The sequence below is a fragment of the Ursus maritimus genome, unplaced genomic scaffold (genome assembly GCF_017311325.1).
Source record: "Ursus maritimus isolate PB19 unplaced genomic scaffold, ASM1731132v1 scaffold_30, whole genome shotgun sequence".
Classification (NCBI taxonomy): Eukaryota; Metazoa; Chordata; class Mammalia; order Carnivora; family Ursidae; genus Ursus; species Ursus maritimus.
In genome coordinates, this window is record NW_024425564.1 from 17057323 (window position 1) to 17070737 (window position 13415).

At 40.5% G+C, this 13415-nt stretch overlaps 1 protein-coding gene across 2 annotated transcripts in view; it reads left to right on the plus strand.

Annotated features, from left to right (window-relative positions):
• FARS2 (phenylalanyl-tRNA synthetase 2, mitochondrial) overlaps positions 1 to 13415 on the plus strand; it is a 524673-nt gene that overhangs the window by 190738 nt on the left and 320520 nt on the right. For both annotated transcript variants that reach the window (XM_040645022.1, XM_008692843.2), the window contains exon 4: positions 7302 to 7433. In XM_040645022.1, the coding sequence (XP_040500956.1) occupies positions 7302 to 7433 (132 nt within the window). The remainder of the gene's footprint in view (positions 1 to 7301; positions 7434 to 13415) is intronic.

A 13415-nucleotide genomic window follows, 5' to 3' on the forward strand; every position in this document is an offset into this window, starting at 1 on the left:
CCCCATTGCCAGGTTTCTAAGACCCTACATGGGGAATTCACTGTAAGTCGTGAATGACTTCATGCCGCATGTGGGGTGGGCTTTGGAAATGGAATCAACATTCATATTCCCACACGGCTGCCTCAAGCCTTACCTGTGCTTCCTCTTCCTCATTACTGCCAGCCATGTGGTTACTCAGTCCAGAGGATACTCTGCTCATTTGCTGGGGGAGAGGCAGGAGATGCAAACAGACAGCAAGGGTGAGGAACTCAGCGGGAACCTGGGAATCTTACCCATGTGCTCGGCTTCTGCATTGGCTACGTGGGAGCTGCACAGGGAAGTCAGCCTGGGTCATCTTGTCTCGGCACCCAGCAGATACCCTGAATGTTCAGCCAGGACCTGAGCTCGGGTTTGACTCTTTTACTGATTAGTTGTGTGGCCTTGGCCCCCTTGAAAAGTATTGAGCTAACGGGAGTGCAAAGTGGTACAACTCCTACAGAGGACGGTATTAAAACTATAAAACATTTACTCTTTGACCAGCAGGGTAAGTTGTTGCAGCATTGTTGTTCATGGCAGAATAATGGATATATTTCAAGTATGAGGGTCTTCTTACATAAATGTGGCAGAGCCACTTGCTGGAACACTGTGCGGGAGTAAGGAGAGGAATGAGGAGGTACGTGCTGTGTGTATGCAGGTAGAGAGGCCTCCAGAACATATCATTAAGTGAAAAAGGCATGGTGCAGAATAATGTGCAGGAATGCTGTCTTTTATATAAGAAGGGAGGAAAAATAGATGTACATGTTTGTCTTTGCTTACATCTGGTGATAAGAAGGAAACCCTAGTATGGGTCCAGGAGGAGGGTCCAAGAAGAGGCAGTAGGATAGGGACAGGGATGCAGTGAAACTTAAACTGATGCCCTGTTTTCCCCCAGTTTTACTGAGATACAATTGACATACAAGTTGTACTAGTCTAAGGGATACAACGTAATGACTTCGCGTGTATATATGTTCTGAAGTGATCACCACAATAAGTTTAGTTAACATCCATCACCTCACATGGTCACAAAAGTTTTGTTCCTTGTGATGTCACTCATGCTGTATTATATAGTAAAATGTATCCTCTTACAGTGTTCTGATTTTGAACCCTGTGAACATATTATCTATTAATTTTTTTTTTTTTAGAGAAGAGGGGGAGGGGCAAAGGGAGAGGGAGAGAGAGAATCCTAAGCAGGTGCCACCCCTAGCTCGGAGCCTGATGTGGGACTCAGTCTCATGACCCTGAGATCATGACCTGAGCTGAAGTCAAGAGTTGGATGCTTAACCAACTGAGCCGCCCAGGCTTAAAAAAAAATAATTTTTTTAAAGATAGCTGTAGGAATAGAGAGATATTGAGGAATCTGTAGGAAAAAAAAATAAAGCCTGTATGCTGCTTGCTGTATTTTCAGTTTAGAGGGCTGTAGTTCTTAATTCAATTAAACAGAAGTGGAAAGGATGAAATTGTCAAGTAACTTTGACACTGGTGGCCGGGTAATTTCCCTAATGAGATTGTAGTCATCTAGGATGATCTTAGTTTTTCTAAGAATTTATTTTTAGCCGTTCATCCTTTTTCTCTCCACCTTGCTTTCCTTCCTTGGATGCATACTGAATCCTGTGCAGAAAGCATGAGGAGCGGCCCTCGTATCATAGTGCTACATTCTATTTCTCTGCTACCAACCAATGAAAAACCTGTTGAAAAATTAATGCCCAATAGCACTTATTAATTGCATATTTGTATAGTCAATTTAAAAAATTATCTGCTTCAGTGGAGGGAAGCTTTGGTAGGATATATAAAATCACTGGTACATGTTCTAGTTTGGGCCATCAGCCTTTTAAAATCCAGATTCTCACACCTCTGGGAGGTGGTTCTGATAGCAAAGTCTCATCTTTAAATATAAGGGGTCTGGGAAACAGAGGAAGAACCCCTTAGTTAGCCAATAAGTCAGGACAATTAAATGTATTATATGAGCTCTACGATGAAGGTGGGTACTTTAGGGAGGTTAAGCACCGCAGCATTGCATAGGAGACAGGGGCAGGTGGGAGGAGACCCCCCTACACAGCTCCCCTTCGTTGTGTCCCCGATTGGTTTTCCAAGGATACAGCAGTTTTGAGGCTGATACACAAAGCAGTTGAGAGGCAGTGCTGCCTTTCCCATGCCCCCGGTTCTCTGTGGCCGGTAGGGGCAGGGAATACCTCCCCAGAGCTGAGAGAACTAGACTTCTAACTACCGTTCTCCCATCTGAGCTCACAGCGCTGTGCTGCAGGAATTTTCACTAATCATTTCTGAGGTCCCAATTGACGTTGTGCTTTCTTTATTCTTAAACAAAATCATCATCCTCATTTAGGAGAGAAAGCAGACTGTGAGTGCCCACATCGCCAAAGAGGGTCATCTCTGCCTTCGAGAAAACCTGGACTCCTTCCATAGGTTCTTTACTCAAGACCCTGGTGAGATAGCCGGCATTATACACAGTGGGGAGAAGAGGCAGTCTCAGAGAGCTTAATTAACCTGGCCACTGTTTCACAGGAAAAAGGTAGAAATCTGAGACTCGAATCAGCTTTGGTTTATTCTCAGGTGTTCTTTCTTCTGTTTGGCTCTCAGCTAAAAATTAAGGTGTATAATTTTTGACAATTGCTATAGTCTCGCGGAGTTCTAAGGCAATTTTTAAAAAGCTCTGAGCTTCATTTATAAATATGGTTTAGTAAATCATTATGTCCAAACCAACCAACCAACCAACCAACCAACCAACCAACCAACCAAGCAAGCAAACAAAAAGCAAAAGGAAAATCTTTGGCATGATTTTCCATTAGATATAGAATGCCTGTGCATTTAATTTCCCTCTAACATCCCAATAAGAGATCGGTCTAATGCATAATGAATCCATATGATTTGGACATATTTTCAAAAAATCTTCCTCTACTAATATGTAACACAAAATATACAGTTTTTAGTGGATTTTTTTTTACTGACTCCTGATACAGTTCACACTTGGCATGTGAATTAAGCCATGCTAAGGTTTTAGCTGGCTGTCCAGTATCATATCTTTCAATACAAGCTGTATGTCAAGATGCTTTTTCAACCCAATATATTAATCCTTCCTATAGTTTTGAGGTTATGGGGAGAAAATAAGAAAGTGTATTTTGGGTATAACATAAAAGTGTTCAATAAATGATTCCATTACTAGTGATTTGAAAAAAAATTACTGCTAATGTGTCAATTTAAATTGTTAGAAAATATAAAAAATATGGTGTTTTGGCAAAAATTATCCGTTAACTAATAGAATTTACATTCTAATAAGGACCATTTGTGTTTGAAGTAGAGCTACAAGCTTCCGCAAAAGCTGGGTTTCAGAGACTTTGGCTCATGCCTGTTGTTGTGAAGGAAGCAGAATTGAAGATCTGAAGTCTTTAAAGAAGTGGAACACAGAGGGTGAATGGTGTATGGATTTGGCATTCTTTGCAAGGTCATGTAGATTTCAAAAGGAAACTTTTAACAAAGGGTCCAAGGAGGTGAAGAGGATTAAAAATGTTCTAGCCCCATTGGATGTAACTTTTGCCAATCTATATTTTCTTAGTTTCTGTGATATTATTATCAATGGATTCTGCTCCACAAATGAGTAATACTAATCATTTTCATGTATTCTGAAGAACTTTGGTTAACTTCCCTGCCTTTCCACACTCTGTAGGTGGAGCTTTCAGTGGGGAGCAGTTACTTTCCTTGCTCCTTACAGACGCCTGCCTGTAAGGACCAGGGTGACTGAAGTCTAAAACCCAAAAAGAGCAAGGGTTAATGCAACCAACATATGGACATTTCATCTTAAGAATTTATTCAACATTAAACACATTTTAATCCAAAGTTATCATTTTACCTACTTCTAGAAGTGGCCAAAACCCATTGGTAAAAGAAGGTTCCCAGAGAAGGGGCAAGATCCTTACATCACTTTCCGGTTCAGTCCTTGTGCTCTGTTGACACCATCAGCACAACATCGCAGATGGGTGTGTGGAGAGAGAGTCCTGTCTCTACGCAGGCTTCACTTCCCATAGACTTTATGCAGTAGGGATTTAGTTTGGGCTAATACAAATTGATAATAGAATTACTTTAATCAACACTTGTGATTATTTTCAGGGCTTAGTAATATCTGAAATAATCTTTCTCTCTGACTGGGGAGGTTGGACTTAAGGTTTTACAGGTGTGAGATATAAAGCAATATAAACTAAGTTCTGTGTGGGGTGCCGGGGTGGCTCAGTTGGTTAAACATCTGCCTTCGGCTCAGGTCCTGCTCCCAAAGTCCTGGGATCAGGCTCCCTTCAGTGGGGAGCCTGCTTCTCCCTCTCCTCCCCACTTCTGCTCTCTTTCACTATCTCTGTTGCTATCTCTGTCTCTCTCTCTCAAATAAATAAATAAAATCTTTTAAAAAAAAACCATAAATTCTATGCATTTAGCTTGTCCAAAGGAATAAAATAAGGATATGCAAGAAAAATTAATTTGTGTAGACCTCACCTAACTCTGTTCCAGGTGATGTTTAATTATGTCATGATGGAATCATCCTGTTAACCCTGAATACTCATCTTGCTTTTGGTAGAATTTGATCCAAGCCATGTAAACGAAATTGGTTTTTCTAAATTGTTTTCACTAGGTGATTTGTGCTTATCTGCCAGGAATTACAAAAAAGAATGATAAAAATGGTTTATCTGCCGGTCCCTCGGCACCCAGTTACATATCCCAGTGCCTCACACGTTTCTGTTTTCCGGCCGGACTGCCTCTGCAGCTTTTTAAAGATTTTATTTATTTGACAGAGAGACAGCCAGCGAGAGAGGGAACACAAGCAGGGGGAGTGGGAGAGGAAGAAGCAGGCTCATAGAGGAGGAGCCTGATGTGGGGCTCGATCCCATAACACCGGGATCATGCCCTGAGCCGAAGGCAGATGCTTAACCGCTGTGCCACCCAGGCGCCCCCCTCTGCAGCTTTTTAATAAAAATATGGTAGGGGATTATTGGTCCCAAAGATGGACAAACAGAAAGGTGTACTGATACCTTCTTCTCAGAACATAGTGGCAAATATTCACCTGCTCTGCACATAGTGGCTTCCGTACAGAAAAGTCAGAACTGCTCAGGGGACCTGAAGACACTTCTCCAATGGCCTGCAACAGGACCGGCTTTTTCCCCTCTTTAGAAAGACTGTTGGCGAAATCTATTCAGTAACAAGAAGGAAAGAACTAGGGGCACCTGAGTGGCTCAGTCAGTTACACATCTGCCTTCAGCTCAGGTCATGATCTCAGGGTTCTGGAACCGAGCCCAGCGTGGGGCTCCCTATTTAGCGGGGAGTCTGTTTCTTCCTCTCCTTCTGCCCAGCCGTCCCCCGCCCCCTGCTCACGCTCTCTGTCAAGCGCAAACACTGTCTCTCTTAAATAAGTAAATAAATAAAGTCTTAAAAAAAAAAGAAGGAAGAAACTATTGATATGGGAATCATGGGTGAATCTTGTGAATCATGGGTTAATCTTAAAATCATTCTCTTGAGTGGAAGAAGCTGTACCAAAAAAAAAAAGTACATGCTGTATGACTCAATTGTTATAAAATTCTAGGTAATGCAAACTCCTTTGTAGGGACAGAAAGGAGATCTGCAGGTGCCTGGGGATGTGGGGGTGAGGAGAAGAGGTAGGGGCTACAGGCAGGTGGGTAGGGTTACAAAAGGGCACTGAGAAACTTTTGGGGGTGATGCATATGTTAATTATATTGATCGTGGTGACAGTTTCATGGGTGTGTACATGTTGTCAGTGTGTCAGATTGTGCACTGTATTTTATGTGCAGTGTAACGTTTATCTGTGACAGCAGATAATGAGTTAAATGAATTAATTTAGGGGGAGATACGGTATTACTGGTATGACAGAAATCAGTTGTCACTTGGTATAGACAGCAGGTAAGTAGGAAAATAAAGGCAACTAAAATGTTCTTAGAACAATGAAAGGAAAGCCTTCCTTGTCCTTTGTCATCTGGGGCATAGGGAAGGTCCCCCCATGTTTTATGATTCTGTTCCCATGTGCTTTATGATTCTTGAAATATCTTCTTTTGATGGGCAGGGAATTATATTTTAATTGTTAAGAGCGGGAGTTTCGGAGTAGGGCAGACCTGGGTGTGCCCTAGTCATCTGCTCGCTGTGTGCCTTGGGGCAGGACACTTGACCTTTCTAATCATCTTTTTCCGTACCTGTGAAGTGGGCTGACAGAGGCATAGTAAGTCCTCAATAAATGCAAGCAATTTTTGTTATTATTATTTTTTCATTTCACATTCTGATTCCCGCAAGGTTTGAAATGCAGATAGTCTTAGGTGAGAAAAGACAGTATTTTCAATTCATAGGAGGTCATGTTACCATGGAGAAATGGAATCAGGAGCGTTGCTTAAAGAAGAGGAGAAAGATCATTACACAAAGTGACGGGAGCGTGGGCAGGAGACCACAGATGATTTGTCAGCTGCCCACTTTTCTGTGTTCCTCACGGTGGGCATCTTGTTCCACGTGACCTTCTGTCTGCTTTTTCTGCTGTTAGTGACTTCCACTCTTTGCAGGCTTTAATTGTTTTTAATTCATTAGTCTTTTCCTTTGTTAATTAATAATATTGTTTATGAGTGCCATGTTCAAGATTGCTTATTGAGAAATTCATTCTAGCATTTACTTGTTTGTTTAGATGTGTGAATATTTGTCATTCCTCTGTAGAACAAAAAATTGACTTTCCAGATGTTTTCCTTACATTAGGTGATCTTATTTAATTTTTTATTAGTTCTTATAAACTTAATTTAATATATATATACACACACACACACACATATATATATATATATATATATATATATATATATACTTATGGAAGTAAAACTTGATTAGCTTATCCTAAATTGATAGGTAAGTTTGCAGGATATATAGAAAAACTCCTTTTTCTTTAACTCTGAAAAGATAGCATTTTCATTTATAGAACTAGCAGAATCACCTGCTTTCCCATGATCCTGACCTAATTTTTTCCCTCTGCCAGGTGTTTGAAGGGCTTTGACAAGTGATTGATTGGGTTTTAGAGGGTCCTGGAGCTGCACAAAGTGTTTTTCATATTGAAAAAGACATGCCCAGTTTTTCACAAGTTTTAAGATTTATGGCCTCCCCTTAACGTGTTGCAAATGAGTTTGTTTGCTGTTTATTTTACTCAGAATGTCGTAATTGTTGTCCTTAGCCGAAGGGCAAGCTTGATCATAAGGAAGGACAGACTGCCTTTTAACACTCTCTGTTTTTATTTGGCCTCTTTGCAGGACTGGACGTTAGATGGGTAGACTGCTACTTTCCTTTTACTCATCCTTCCTTTGAGATGGAGATCAACTTCCATGGAGAATGGCTTGAAGTGCTTGGCTGTGGGGTGATGGAACAGCAACTGGTAAATTCAGGTAGAAAAGAATCCAAAGTTTTATTTATAGATTCTCGTAAAAAAACTTTCTTCTCCTTTAACTTCATTTTTATAGTCATTTTCATATGCATTTACATGCCCCTGTGGGGATCCCCTCACCATCTTTCTCTCCTCCTCTTGCCCTCCAGACTTATCCCTGACACTTAACTCGAAGAACTTAATTTCTCACATCTAATTTTGCAAAGACTTCTTGTTTTTGGAGATCTTCCTTGTTAACATTTAAGTGTTGGACTTGTACTTCGTAATTTTGTATTTGGTTGTTGTTTTGCGATTGCCCATCGGCATTTGATGCATATCACATGAGTGCAGTTTGTCTTCCAAACTATTTAAGAACAAAGCCAATGTATAATCCTTTCTTGTTCTTATTTCATTTATGATAGTGCCCCAAATTCAAGATATTTCTGAAAATACAACAAAATACAATATAAAAATACTCAGACCTGTAAAGTTGTGTTGTTTGCTGCCCTTGGTGTTGGCAGTGCCACCTGACTGAGGTTAAGTGGGAAAATGAGGCCCCTCATTAAATCCTACCTGTATCTGCAGGTACTTGAGAAAGATCTTTACAGCTCTTCTCTGCAGGACCATCGCTTAATAAAAATGAGTATTTCTAAACTTAATTTCAGAGCTGTCTTCTTTTTTTTAATCACTATCTGAATGTAATTAAAACATATTTTTTCAGAGTGTAAATCGTCCATGGGAAGGCAGTTGGGATTGGGCGTTTGAGCAGGAGCTCACTGCATAAGCAGTAAGGGGAGCGAAACTGACGTGGATTGCACTGCGTCCCTCCCCACTTCCCGCAGTAGGACATTTGCTCTTTGGCCTTGGAGGGCAGTAGCTCCAGGTCAGGGTTGGTCATAGGGCCTCGTGCAGCAGAATGGAGAAGAGCAGCCCCTCTTGGTGACTAAGAAATGTGGAGAGACTGTAGGTAAGGTCATGGGGTTGGAGATTAGCGTTGGAGTGAGACAGAAGAGATGAGGTGGCAGGGAGGTGCAAGATTTGTGGTATCACGCCTGGGAGACCGGAGGCCTGGCTTTCCCTTCTTACTCATAGGTAACCTCTGTCTGCAGGGGCCTGGACTCAGCTCACAGATACCTCTCCATTCTGCCAAGGAAGCCTGGGGCAAAACGTAGTGCAGTGCCAGATGCTTCTTGGTTGGTTTTCACATATTTGAAGATCTGACCTAGAGAAGACGAACAGAGAGGTCGCATTATTAGGGGCTGTGAGTAAAAGCTGTGAGGCTCGGGCCTGGCTGTCTGTCTTAGGTTTTCTGTCAGTTGACAGCTGTGTGTCTTTGGGCAAGTTGAGTCTTAGTTTTCTCATAGTTAAAATGGATGTGATGATACCTTCCTCAAAGTTTCATCGTGAGGATTAATTGAGGTGATACGTGTAACATGCCTGTTAGCACAAGGTCTGGCACACAGTAAATCTTGACTAAAATTAATTGCTGATGTTGTCTTTAATTTTTTCCCCCCAATGGTTAGAGCCATTTATCAACAGAGAGTCCCCTTGAAATATTTAAACAGGCTGTCCTGCCTTTCACAGGAATGATTTCTAACTAACTGGAACTCGATTACCTCTTTGATCTTGTCATCTTAGTACCCATGATTCTAGTTTGAGTGATTTTAGAAGGAAAAAGAAAATTAAGAATAGTAAGAGACAACAGGACAATTAGCCTAATAGGTAATATACCTATTAGGTATACCCCTATAATACACGTCTTAGTAGAAAACACAAAATATTGGAAGCAAACATGTAAGATTTAATCTCTTCCTGAGTAGGAGCTAGTTCCAAATACTTCTGTGGTGTTTTTGTTTGTTTTGTTTTGTTTCTTAGAAGATTTCAAGGAATTCCAGGCTTCCTCCCAGGAGTGTGTGTTGTCAGGGGCCAGAACTGAGCGAGCTGGTCAGGGGTTGATCACTGGGAATTTTGCTTCGTTGTATCTTTTCCAGTATCCTTGATGGTTTTTTATGAGGTTTATCCATACGGTAATTGGCCGAATACAGTTACCTGAAACAGGTTTCCAAGTCATTATTGCACATTAATGAGACTGCTGTTTCCGATTAGATCAGTCATGTCAGGTATTCTTGAAGGAGATGACGAAGGGAAAGAAAAAAAAAATTAAGCAAAATCAAACCAGGACATCTAAGATGCAAGTATGTTTGAAAGGTTCACACTTGTGGTAGAATGTGCTCTGAGTTGGTGGGAAATTGTACAGATAAAATTTAAATTAAATATCTTGCAAGAGAGGGAGACAAGAAACGGAAGAAGAGATGATTTTGTAAAAGGAATTCTGTGTGGGCTTTGCTATTTGAACTTGAAGTTACTGTGACATAGTTCTGCTCTGTGTTCTCAGACTCAGATGTGTTTTGACACCTGGCGTTAAAAAATTTTAAACTGTGTGCGTGGCAATCACTAACCACAGGCATTATTTGTAAGAACAGCTAATTTTCTGTTTTCTGAGTTTCTGTGGCCCTGAGAAAGGCAGACTGTGCACGCCTCATCTCTCTAGTTCCGTTTTGCCACTTCTCTGACATTTCCTTCCCTCCCACCTCCCCCTCCCTTCCCCTGCCTGGTACAATGGAACTTCCGGGGGTGCCTGGGTGGCTTAGTGGGTTATGCATCTGACTCTTGATCTCAGCTCAGGTCTTGAACTCAGGGTCTTGAGTTCAAGCCCTGCGTTGGGCTCCACACTGGGCATGGAGCCTACTTAAAAAAAAAAAAAGTAGAACTTCCAAGAAACACTGAAATTGATGGTTGTAGATGTCCTTCTTTAAAGGTCTCATAGAGGTGTAGGTAAGTGCTGAAGTAACTGGAAGCCAAAGAAGCCCTGATGGGCCAGTGATAGGAGCTGCCACACTTGAGCCCTTCCTATGGGCCCCCACCTCACTGAAGGCTTTAAAGGCTTTCCTCCCTTTAGCCTTGAGAACAAGGCTCCGATGTAGACGCTGGTATTAACCCCATTTACAGAGGCCGAGAAGGTACCAGGCTGTGCTACCCAGCTAGTAAATTATGTGATTTTGAAATGGCTAGAAATCCATTTCAAATAAATGATTGTGTCTAACATAGAATGAAGAAATGAGACCAAATGAAACAAACAACAGCAAACAGAGCTCTCTCTGTTCTGTTTTACTTGTTATGCCTGTAGAAGGGCCCAGCCATCATGTATGTTATCTCCTATGATAGAAGGCATTTAATTAAAAGGGCGAAATTAGATTGCTAATATGAATAGTCAGTGAAAACACTTCATTACACATTTAAGTCAACTATGGCATTGATGTAGTTTTTTGTTTTTGTTTTTCCCCTGGAATAAGATAATGCTCTTCCACATGGCTTATAGAATTTTACTTTATTTCTCCTTCTTTAATTTATAGTGTCTTCACCCTTACTTTCAGACTTCTTAGATTTAGTAATTGCGATGTGGGTGGTGACTGTTGTCGTGATGATTTGATTGTTTTTTTCTTGAGGAGATGTTTCGAGGGCAGTACTGAGTCACGTCCCCGAACACTACACCCTTATTTCCCGTTGGGCTGACTCACTCTGCTAATGTCTTTTCAGGTAATATATGGGGCACAAACATCTAAAACCATCACCGGGGGTGACTGTAGGCTGTGATCGTGCCGGAAAGGAATTTACCATTTATTGAGCCCCTGTGAAATTTAGAAGATTGCACATAGGCCAAGGGATAGAAAAAGCCCTGTAGTGGAAAATAACTTAAAAAAAGAATGGAATCTCTTTCCTTACCTTTTGTTCAAATTTAAAAGTGGCCTCTTTTGGGAAGAACCTTGTAAATATGTACATGAACAGTTTCCAGTTTTAACAGTCTTTCTTTGTTGCTGTTGTTCATTTGTCACATTTTTCTTGAATTCCTTCTAAGGCTGTAGAAAAGCGAAATAAGCATTGTCTTTGCCTTTGGGAATAGCACAGCATACAAAGACATACAGAGAAGTGATTACAATACGGTGTGGTAATAAGTATTTGTAACGGAGGTACAGTGGGCAGAATGGGGAGGATGGAGAGAGTGGAGAAGATTTTGCCAAGGCCTTGTTCTGGTTGCTACATTCAGGATGGAATGCTGGAAATATGGGTATTTGAAGTGTATGTCCCAAATAAGTTAGGTTCCTGTTTGCAAGGAGTTGTGGACTTTATATACTTTGCTTGCATGTCCAGGTGGCATACCTAATGCTTCTTTTCCTATGTGAGTGAAAATCTATTTCCAGTCTGTTCCTCTCGTTGGTAGCCAATCTCTGCAGCCTCTACACACACTTGTGACATTCAGTGTTATTAATCTAAGTTGGTGAACTTTTAGATGGCATCAACCAAGATGTGTGCCTGTACCAGGCATGTTATTATATACAGGCAGACTTGCCATTCACCTGCTCAGCATCTTTTGTGTGTAAGGCACTGTGCTAGCCAAAGAGGAAGACACAAAAACTGTAAGATATGACATCTCCCTATAAAACGTGGAGTGTAGGAGGGAAGACGAGACTATATAATTAGAGCTGGTAACATAAGTGCCTTTCATGAGATGGAGCTCTGGGAGTTGTAAAGAGGAAACTACGTCCGTCAGTTACATCAGTGCAGGTGTCAGAAAGGAGGTGGCATTTGAACTGGGCCTTGAGCAGTGGTTCTCAATATGTGCCTGGTAATCACCTGGCGAGTCTCCTTAAAATGTCTGTTTGCATCAGGTTCCGTAGGTCTGGAATGAGGACTGAGATATGCATTTTAAACAAATACCCTAGATAATTCTTGTGACTGGTCAGACCTTGCTTTGAAAACCCTGTTTTTAAGTTGAATATTTTCCCCAGTTTTATTGGGGTATAATTGAAGTGTAATGAACTATGAATATTTAAACTATACAGTTTGTTCCATTTTTGACATATGTATATACCCAAGAAACCATAGCAACCATCAGGATAATAAACCTTTCCATCACCAGCCAAAGTTGCCTTGTGCCCTTTTGGTAATCTGTCCTTCCCTCCATCCCGTCACTGGTCTACCTCTGTCATTATAGATTAGTTTGGATTTTCCAGAGTTTTATATAAGTGGAATCATTTTGCTTCTTTCCCTGAGCATAATGATTTTTGAGATTAATCCATGTTATTGTGCATATTGACCAAGGTTGTATGCCTCATTCATTCCTCTTTGTTTTGAGTATTGTTTTATTGTATAGATATACCCCAATTTGATTATCTGTTCACTTGGTGATGGACATTTAGGTTGTTCCCACTTTTGGCTATTGCAAATAAAGCTGCTATGAATATTTGTATAAAAGTCTTGGTGTGCCTATGTATTTCCATTTCCTTTGAGAAGAAACTTAAGAGTGGAATGTTCTAGAAATGTCAAATAGATCAATGTAATTGAATAGTGTTCAGCTCTTTTATGTTTACTGATTTTTTTTTTCTTTTTGGTCCTAATGTTCTATCAATTTCCCAGAAAAGAGTGTTAACATTTTCTACTATGATTATGGTCTTGTCTGTTTGCTCTTTTATTCTATCAATTTTTCTTCATGTGTTTTGAAGCTATATCATTAGATGTATATGCTTTTATAACTCTTAACGTCTTCTGCACGAATTGCCCCTTTTATCATTATGAAATATCATCTTTATCTCTGATACTTTTCTTTTTCTTGAAGTCTGTTTTATTTATGTTAAAATAGGCACTCTGGCCTCACCCTGTGTTCTCAGTCACCTTCATGTTGTTATGGTACATGTATTATGTCTGTCTACATTGAACACCTCACCAGTGTTAAGAGTTTTTGCTTTAAAAAGTCATATGCATTTTAAAGAACGTAACAGACTATAGTTTTCTATTTTCCTAACTGTTTGCAATTTCTCTTGCTCTTCTTTCATTCCTGAGGATGCATGTTTCCTTCAGGTATTTTTTCCTTTTGGTATGGAAAACTTCCCTTGGCATGTCGTACAGAACATGTGTACAGAAATTACAGAATTTCTTAGTGCTCCTT